Source organism: Xyrauchen texanus, chromosome 18 (genome assembly GCF_025860055.1).
Source record: "Xyrauchen texanus isolate HMW12.3.18 chromosome 18, RBS_HiC_50CHRs, whole genome shotgun sequence".
Lineage (NCBI taxonomy): Eukaryota > Metazoa > Chordata > Actinopteri > Cypriniformes > Catostomidae > Xyrauchen > Xyrauchen texanus.
Genome location: NC_068293.1, coordinates 42,015,084 through 42,025,387, shown reverse-complemented (window position 1 = coordinate 42,025,387; position 10,304 = coordinate 42,015,084). Strand labels below are relative to the sequence as shown.

Below are 10,304 nucleotides of genomic sequence, written 5' to 3'. Positions count from 1 at the left end.
AGTCCAATCGGTTTCTCGTGTGACGTATTTGTGTTGCCATGATACCGACGTAATCTCACATTCTCCACTTGGTTGAGACATCCAGGATAAGCACACAAACGCACCATTGTGAGTAAAGAAACCGATCAATATGGATCTAAACCAACAAAGCTACTGTACAGTGTTCCTCCTCCTCACTTGTAAACAGCGCTGTTCTTCCAGGCGTCACTCACGTGCGTCAGTTCTCGCACGCTGCTGCAGAAGCATGATTTAGAGTTAAAGTACTTAAATACTGATCTTTACTGAACACCAAAAGTGATTGTGTCACTTTAAAAGATATTCATTCAACAGTTGGTGTCATAGGGATGACGTTTATGCTGACTGTCTGTGATTTTTGGAGCTTCCAATGAGAAATTTCCATCCACTTGCAATTTAAGGACCTATTGAACTAAGGTATTCTTATATTTTACTTCAAATGTGTTCTGGGATGCCATGAGGGTGACTACATGATGAAAGAATTTTCATTTTTGGCTGAACTAACCATTAAACATGTAACTGCATTGATTCCGAATTTCAGATTTGTATGGATCCACTTAATCGAAGTAAGAGTTTTGTTCGCTTTGGTTTTGAGGGAGGACAATTAAGTGTGACAGGCTTTAAACACAAAACATTAAAAGTGCATTTGACAAATTGTACAATAGTAACTTTTCTTCAAAACACAAAACAAAGCAAAGCAGAATGAAAATACCACTTCAGGAAAGAAAAGGTTCTCCACTTCAGACGACAAACCAAGGCTAGAAATTGTTGTCTTTTGGGTATACACGTCACTTTACGAACATTGAAGTAAGTGGTGTCTCACAGCTACTGAAAAGACTGGATGTCTGTCAAAAAAGCAAACGTATTTCTTCAAGGATACGTCATATATACATATTGGAGATCTGGTGCCTCCAACAATTAAATAAGCACCTTAAATGGTGACAACAAATTACACTGCAGTGGAAAATGAAAAATTGAAAACAGAGTGCAGAAAATCTTCAACATTTGAGAGGTGTGATATAAAAAGGCAGAAAAGAGAGAGATTAAAACTGAGGGGGAAAAAAATTAATTTGCTTCAACTCCCTAGTGCTAGACAAAAAAGCGGACTCAAATGCTCAGAGAAAGTAAACAAAAACAGCAAAACAAACCAAAATACATTCAAACACAAGGGTTACTCTTACTGTTACCAACTTGCATTGACAACCGGTGCAACCTTGGCCTACAAACATATTCTACACAAGTACGCAAACACATTGCAATCACACTGTCCCATTGTACATACCAAACGTGCTTTGTGTTTTGTGCCTGTAATAAACTTAAGTACTCAAGGGGGCGATAGAGTTACCTTCAAATGTCTGTGCTATTAAACCAAAGGCATTGTTATTCAGGTAGTTGCTATAGGTTCCACCTGAACATACAACCTGGTCCTCTTAATACATTTTAATATCTGCATTACATAACCAGCAACATTTACAAGCCTGTTCTAGTGCAATCAAATTGCACGGTAGCTCAACTGATAGCAATTTACTTTAGATGATATGCTAGCTTAAGCTAGCTATGTATAGGCTATAGCCAGATCTAATGAGAAATTATGTGACTGTGACTACGTGGTTCCTTTCACCCATCCTTTTGGATCGGAACTGCCATGATACGTGAAAGCTAGCTACATATACCGCCATATATGTAGCTAACTTACTAAAGTGGTATCTAACTTAAAGTTAACATTAATTAGAAGTAACTTGCTCAGCAAGATTCTCTCAAACTGTGGCTCCATCATGACAGTAGTTGACCTCAAAGAGAAAACTGATCGTAAAAGATGAAGGCTTCATATGTTAAGCTAATTTGCTATGCACAAGCAAAAACATAAAAATGATATGACCTAAATCAAGGTTGTTTAGACTATGATTGATCCTGTGACTGACAGGTTTGTCTGAACTATAATCAGATAAAATAAAGTGTGCAAATACTGCAGTAATACAAAATCTGCAATAAAACAGCAACTTTGAAGGTTGCCGATGACAAAATCAATTTGAGAATAGTTACTGCATTTTGCCTTTGTAAAGCAGTAATACCTGCTATGGGGCACCTTTGCATCAACACTTAAAATGCAGTGCTTAATTGCATTATGTTATGAAATCGCAGATGACACATTTTGGACTAGGATCACAACGTAGCATGAGATTTAGCTTGTGCAGCTAGCAGCATTTGCACTCACGTACTTGTGTACAGTATGTTTCAGACTTAAAGATATTGCAGCCCCAATAATGTAGATGTCAGGGGACAACAGTCCACTCAGAAAGCCCCATCAACAAATATACGTTTGTGCAGGTGTGAGAGGAGTGTTTAGTATCACCTGGGCACCCTAAACAGAATCACTGCACAGGTAGTCTGAGAAATGTCTTTTGGAAAAAAGGCAGCTTGTTCATATGGACACTTCAGAGCAAACCTTAAGAGATTAAGACACCAAGCTATCTTCTTTCTGTTCCGGTTGCAGAGAAAATGGTTCTAAACTGAGGTAGAACAGAATGCAAGGTACACACGATCCTTCAGATATCCCAACACCAACTCCACACAGCAGCAGGACTGCATCCAAAACATACATAACTGCACAACGTAACTGTGAAAATGATATTTCAGGATTACATCTTGTAGTGGCTATAAACGGTTCACTTTGAGTCTCTTGTCTATTCTGCAGAGAAGAGACGAACATGGCACATTGTACTTCACAAAAACGTTGACATCTACTCTGGTGCGGATGAGGTTTCATATGAACCTTCTCTACACAATAGACAGTGCCCATCTGACTCAAGCAAAGGTTGTAGAGTCTGTTTATTGTGCGATGCAATGAGGAAACAGGTGCTGTAGTCAATACTGGCACACAATTCTGCTTTCTAAACTAAAAGCAATATCCACAATATAATTTAAATGCAATTTAGAAAATAATAATAAAATAACGGAAGAATACAAAAATCTTCAAATTCTTATTCCAAACAAGCAAGTCATTTTCTAGTTACATTCATAGTCATATCCTTTTCATTTTTTCAATTGGTTGAGGTACACCTAGAGTTTTAGACGCATTAGTAAATTAGAAACCAAACCCATTGTTGCCAGCTGTAAGTAGTGCTATCGCATAATCTTTTGAGGTACTGTACAAATCACAATCACTTTCCTGAGATCTTGGAAAAAAAAAATCAAACACAAATGACTTTTCTAAATTAGGATCCAGATTCAAAGTACAACGTGGACCTTCTGCTGCCCTTCTTGTGATTTATAGGTCAGACTCAATTGAGGAATACTGTTGTTCTTTTAATAGACGTGTTGAAAACAAGATAAGGAAAGAAAAGCAAAAGATGTCAGTTTTAGTTTCATGTTAAAGCTCTCTATATTAGCACATGCCACCAGTGTAGATGGTGAGGCAAACAAATCCAAGTACAAACCAAGAAAGCACCACTTCAGGCACTTCAAAGCAACAGAATCTCAAAAACAGCAGATTGATATTTACACAAAAGAAATTTGCCCCCACTTACAGAGTTTCTCGGCACGTTGAGCACTGCAGAACTGACCCTGAAAAAGAAAAAGAAAAAAAGATTTTTCTGTCTGGATTATGTGCAAAGGGCCATGCATCATTCAACTCTATCTGACCGTCCTTTAGGTTGTTCTTTAGGGGTCATCTACATTTGTAATAACCAAACTTCATAACTGCACGTGTCACCCAAAGAATTCAGAATTGTATCCCCTCTATAGAGCAGGGGAGGTCATCCTGCAGATTTTTGTGTGCCCTCACTCTTTACTGACTACACCCAAACATCTTATTCCATTCAGTGTATGTATCAAGTTCTTTCTGCGATATGCTGGGCTGGATTTTGCAAAACACATTCTCGAAGTCTTGGTATGACACCGGTCTCATCTGACCTGGCATCATTCCGGAAAGATCTGCACCCGACAAGCCATGGAGAGGACCGCCATGGCCTCCTGGCAAAGTCGGACCACATCCAGGCCAGAGAAACCATCTGTCCGCTGAACGAGCAGCGCAACCTCCTTGTCGCTGAGGCAGTAGTTGTGCTGTGAAAGCAGCTGGCTGATAATCTGGTGTCGTGCGGTAGCATCTGGTATTGGAACAAGCAACCGCTTTACAAAGTACCTTCGTAGAGACTCGTCAATCTCTTCTGGTTTGCTGGTGGAACATACCACTAGAACATGTTCCTCCGGGGAGCTTAGAACTCCATCTAGTTGAAGGAGCAGCTCACTCTTGATTCGGTTCACGGGACTTTCTTCACTCAACTGGGCAGACAACATTAGATCTACATCACTAATGAAAACCACTGAGGGTTGTCGGCAGCGAGCAACCAGGAATGAGGCCTGAACGATCTTATCGCCCTCATCTAGCCATTTTGTGACCAATGCAGAGCCACTAAGATGAAGGAAAGCAGCACCAAGCTGACTTGCCATACAACGGCCAAGCAGAGTCCGACCTGTGCCCTGAGGTCCAAAGAGAAGGACGCTGCGAGGTAATGTGGCCATTCCACTGAACATGTCTGGCCTCAGCATAGGCCAGAGAACCTCATCTTTGATGGTGGCCTTTGCTATCTCTAGTCCAGCAATGTCACTCCAGTCCACAGGGGGTGTCTGCTGCAGAATCTCAGTAGTGACCATCTCGACTAAACAAGCATCACTGTTTTTCAACTGTTCCTCGGCAGGGTGGCTGGACGAAGTTGCTGTGCCAATGGAATGGGGGAGATGCTGTCTGTTATCATCACCATGGTCACTCAAAACAGGGGAGCCAAACTTCCCAAAGGACTCGCCTGATCGCAGGGATCCCAAGGAACCTTTGGATGATCCATATGAAGGAGGGGTCAGCGCCCTGCCGGATTGGCTGCTAAACTTCCGCTGCTGATCCGAAGACATTGAATGCTTTGTGGGCTTGAATGCCAAAGATGTGTCAGCATTCTTGTCAAATCCATTCCCTCTGGTTGTGTCAACAATACTGTTGTCTGGCATTCTGTACATGGGGCTTTGGGCAGAACGCTGCTGGCTGTAGTTGAAATTTCCATAACTGGAGTCCATATCTAACTGGCCCGTCATGTAAAATGCTTTTCTTTTGAGAGTGTTGGCTGAGCTGCCATTCAAAGGTGTCGGTGCAATAGGTGCATGGTTGTGGGATTGGTAAGAATAACCAGGGATTGTTGAAGGGGGTAGGGGAGTGGGGGCGGCAATGCCTGATGGCAAGTAAGCTGAAGGAGGGGGTGCTCCTCCTGGGCTGTAGCCTGGGGCAACTGCATTCTGTGGGGGATAGCCTGCTGGAGGGTAGTTGTAACTGGACAGATTTGGGGAACTTGCATTGTAGCTGGGCACCAGGGTTGGTGGTGGAGGTTGAAGAATCCCAGCACTGTGCAAAGGTGAGGGGTGTGGGGATGGTAGCGCTGGTGTGCTCTGCCCACCGCTGTAAGTGGAATGCAAGTATGAGCCATTATAACTGCTAGCGAATTCCTGAGATGGGATCCCAGATTGTAGTACACCAGAAGTGTGATTTCCACAGTTACTGCTGGAGTAGCTTGGCTCGCTCAGGCTTCTCACCACCCCCGTGGAACTGCAAACACTTGCAGTCACATCTGGTGGAGGCAGGACAGGTGTCATGCCTGTTTTACTAGCAGATATGACATCTGCTGAACAGCTCATTGGGTAGATACCCTCCTGCCAAGCTTCACTCTCTGACTTGCGTCCATTCAAGAATCCTGGAGCACTCTCAGAGTATGAACACAGGAGTGTCCGCTCGCTGGTACCCTCCAGGATACCAGAATACTTCTCAGCATACTTCTTCAGAAGGTTGGAGGCCGTCAGGGCAGATATATCATCATTGGCCCAAGCATACTGATAGGTCCGCTGCAGGTGTCCGCGGTATGCTTCTGCTTTATGAGCGGGGGAACGTGTGGTGGATGAAATGTCAAAATGTTGCTCGGCCCACTGTGCATGCTCTTGGGTCCACTGCATCTTTAAGCCTAAACAAACAAACACAGGAAAAAGTTGTTAGTTCCCACACTTTTTGACCTATGAATCTCCATGACCTTTCCAGTCGTTGGGATTCAGTCGTACTCAGAGGATTTTAAAAATAATTTCAATAAAGAGTATCAGAGCATCCCTGCTGTGACTTCCTGTTTCAGTTGCTGCCGGCACACTGCACGAGTCTGTTTGTTTGTACTTGCTAGCCTGCTTAACATTGCTTATTCCAGTTTTATTTTATCACATGCTTAATTTTGTTTCTCTCTTTTCTACTGTTTCAACTGCATGTATATTACCGCACGTACACATTATTTTTACCGCATGTCTATATCTCACATTTTGACTGCGTGCATTTGTTTTCTCTGTGTTTTACACAGATTATTACATCAATCTCAAACATCTGCTGATCAGGAACTAACACAGTAAGAGCAAACAATTGCGTGAGGGATTCAAATCGATCTCAAACCCTCGCCGCTCAAGAACCATAACAATTACGAAAAATTGAGGTAAGTCATGGCATCCACTTATATATTTGCTTCCTGCATTGCATGGCACATGTATACTATAGCGTATTCCATTTGCAATGAAGGGTTTACATGTGAGAAATGTAATTAATAAATCAGACTGAGAGAAGGTTAATTAGTTAGAGACACTCATCCGAACGCTAATGGAGGTCAGTGAGAAAGAGAAGCATGTAGATACGGTTTCGGATGCGGGCAGTACAGCGAGCAACACACATACTTTGGTTCCGGCTGCAGTGCATTTGGGTGATGTCTCGGGGTATACTCACTCTGACTTTACCAGTCAGGGATCACTAAAGATAATGTTAAAAAAGGTGTGAACAATGTCAAACACCATAATATGCTCTGGCCCCCTCCCTGCTCGTTGTGGTGATGAGGTTTACAGTAGATTAGTGTCACTGAATAGCTGGATGTCTGAGTGGTGTCCAGAGAATAGCTTAGGATTTATTAGACAATTGGAAGTTTTTGGGGTAGACCTCACCCGCTAAAGAGAGATGATCCAGGGAAGGTGCCGTTCTCCTCTCTAGCAATTTGGCTCAGTCTTAATAGTGATAGAATTTGACTAACTGGCGCCCAGGTCAGAAAGCAGACAAACTGGCTTATCCGATCGTCTGCTAGCTGCCTTGAGACGTCACACAAGTCACAAACAACAAACACAGAGTCTGTATCACCTAGATATCACACAGAGACTGTTTGTTCCCTGAACTACCAAACAAATTTGATTAAGGTAAAAGTTGAAAATAACAAAAAAAAAGTTTTATAATACACACACACACACACACACACACACACACACGCAACAACCAGCTGGACCTCATTTTTACACGTAACTGTACCACCTCAAATATTCTTGTTACACCTTTACATGTCTCTGATCACTACTTTGTTCAATTCAACATGATTCTCCCATCCATAGTAAAACCGACTCCACCTTTGGTTTCCTTTTGCAGTAACCTCCGTTCCCTCTCACCCGCTCACCTTTCCACTCATGTCTTTGCCTCTCTTCCCACAATAAATGTATTTTCCATGCTTGATGTAAACACTGACACAGACACACTTAGCTCTACTTTAACAACCTGTCTAGACAACATCTGTCCTATCTCCTCTATACCAGCACGTACTACACCACCCAGTCCCTGGCTGTCTGATGTCCTTCGGGAACATCGGACTGATCTCAGGGCAGCTGAGAGGAGATGGTGGAAATCTAAAGATCCAGCCGATCTAGGTAAATATCAGCTTCTGCTTGCAACTTTTTCAGATAATGTTAAAGCTGAAAAAACCTCATATTACCAGACCAAGATCAACAGCACCACAGACACTTGTAGCTTGTTTAGAACATTCAACACACTTCTCTGCCCTCCCAATCCACCACCTGACACATCACTGACAGCAGATATCTTCGCCACATTTTTTACTAATAAGGTTACAGCCATCAGCAATACATTCACTGCACCCTGTCAAACACCCACCTCCTGTATGCAACTCTTTCCCTATGTTCTCTCCTTTAAATGACACTGAGGTCTCTAAACTCCTCCTCTCAACCACCCCACCACCTGTTCCCTCAACCCCATTCCATCACACCTTCTCCAGGCCATCTCTCCGTCCATCCTACCTGCGCTTACACACATAATTAACACATCTCTTCTTGCAGGCACTTTTCCCACTGCATTTAAGCAGGCTCGAGTAACCCCACTGCTGAAAATACCTGCACTTAACCCCACACAGATAGAACACTACAGACCAGTCTCTCTCATCCCATTCATGGCAAAAATGCTTGAAAGGGCAGTTTTCAATCAGATCTCTGCCTATCTCTCACAGAACAAGCTGCTGGATGACAATCAGTCAGGCTTCAAAAGTTTACACTCCACTGAGACTGCCCTGCTGTCTGTCACAGAGTCGCTGAGACAGGCAAAAGCTGAATCCAGATCATCCGTTCTGATTCTGCTGGACCTTTCTGCTGCCTTTGACACAATCAACCATCAGATCCTACTCTCCACCCTCTCTAAACTGGGCATCACCGGAACTGTGCTTGGCTGGTTCAACTCCTATCTCTCAGAAAGGTCCTTTGAGGTAGCCTGGAGAGTGGAGGTATCCAAGCCACATCAGTTACTTACTGGGGTACCTCAGGGATCAGCGCTTGGGCCACTTCTCTTCTCCATATACACAACGTCATTAGGACCCATCATCCAGTCACATGGTTTCTCTTACCACTGCTACGCTGATGACACAGCAACTCTACTTGTCTTTCCAGCCCAACGACACCACAGTGACTGCTTGAATCGCTTCCTGTCTGGCAGACATCTCAGTCTGGATGAAGGAACACCACCTGCAACTCAACCCAGCCAACCCTGCTGTTGAACACAACATCACCGTGCAGCTGGGTCTAACTACAGTTCCAAAACGGTCAGAAATCTAGGGGTAACCATTGATGAGCTAAATTTCACAGACCACACCTAAAAGACTGCAAGATCATGTAGATTTACACTACAATATCAGGAAGATAAAACCTTTCCTCTCTGTACATGCCACACAACTGCTCGTTCAGTCACCTGTCATAACTAGACCGGACTACTGTAATGCTCTCATTGCAGGCCTTCCTGCATGTGCTATTAGACCTCTCCAAATGATCCAGAATGCAGCAGCATGTCTGGTCTTTAATGAACCTAAGAGAGCACATGTTACACCACTCTTTGTCTCTCTCCACTGGCTGCCGGTTCATGCACGTACTAAATTCAAGGCCCTGATGCTGGCATACAAAACAGTCACCGAGTCTGCTCCAGCATAGCTAAAAACATTTCTGCAGAGCTACGTTCCCACCAGAAGCCTGGGGTCGGCTAAGGAACGTCGCCTTGTCGTACCAAAACAAAGAGGCACCAAAACACTTTCCCGGACTTTCAGTTTCATCATACCACGTTGGTGGAATGACCTTCCCAACTCAATCTGTGAAGCTGACTCACTCTCCATCTTCAAAAAACAGCTAAAAACACATCTTTTCCAAAAGCACTTAACCAGTCACAAAAAAATATTGTTGCACTTAAATCTGTTTTTTTATATACCATTCTGATGATAGTGAAACTTTGTAGTATGGCACTTTTCGTACCACTGTCTCCTTAAGATGATTCGCTTATGTTTTCCTCTTTTGTAAGTCGCTTTGGATAAAAGTGTCTGCCAAATGAATAAACACGTACACACACACACACACACACACACACACACACACACACACACTATATAAAATGTAGGGCTACTAAACATTAGATCTCTTTCAATCAAAGCACTAATTGTAAATTAAATTATTACAGATCATAGTTCGGATACACTCTGTTTGACCAAAACCTGGCTTAAACGGGATGAATATATTAGCTTAAATGAATCTATTCCCCCAGGTTATTGTTATAAATATGAGCCTTGCCTCAAGGGTCGAGGAGGAGGTGTTGCTGCAATTTACAGTGTTACTCAGGGGACAGGATATAAGCTCAAGTCTTTTGAACTAATAATGCTTAGAGTGACACCTCAGATACAATAAAAAAAAATATAAAAAAATAAAAATCTCTCATCTTTTGTGCTTGCTACAGTATATAAATCACCTGGGCTGTATTCTGATATCTTTGGTGAATTTGTAAATTTTATATCAGGTCTAGTAGTTACTGTGGATAGAGCTTTAATTGTTGGTGATTTCAACATTCACATAGATAATGAAAATGACACATTGGGATTAGCATTGATCGATATTCTAAACTCTCTTGGAGTCAGACAAAATGTGACCGGACC

At 42.7% G+C, this 10,304-nt stretch overlaps 1 protein-coding gene across 1 annotated transcript in view; it reads right to left on the bottom strand.

Annotated features, from left to right (window-relative positions):
- Window positions 1-3,802: 3,802 nt before the first annotated feature.
- The window catches only part of LOC127659354 (fidgetin-like), an 80,080-nt gene continuing 73,578 nt past the window's right edge, over window positions 3,803-10,304 (bottom strand). The window contains 2 exon segments of the mRNA XM_052149135.1: window positions 3,803-3,978; window positions 3,981-6,011. Coding sequence (XP_052005095.1) covers window positions 3,803-3,978; window positions 3,981-6,003 — 2,199 coding nt within the window. The 5' untranslated portion in view covers window positions 6,004-6,011.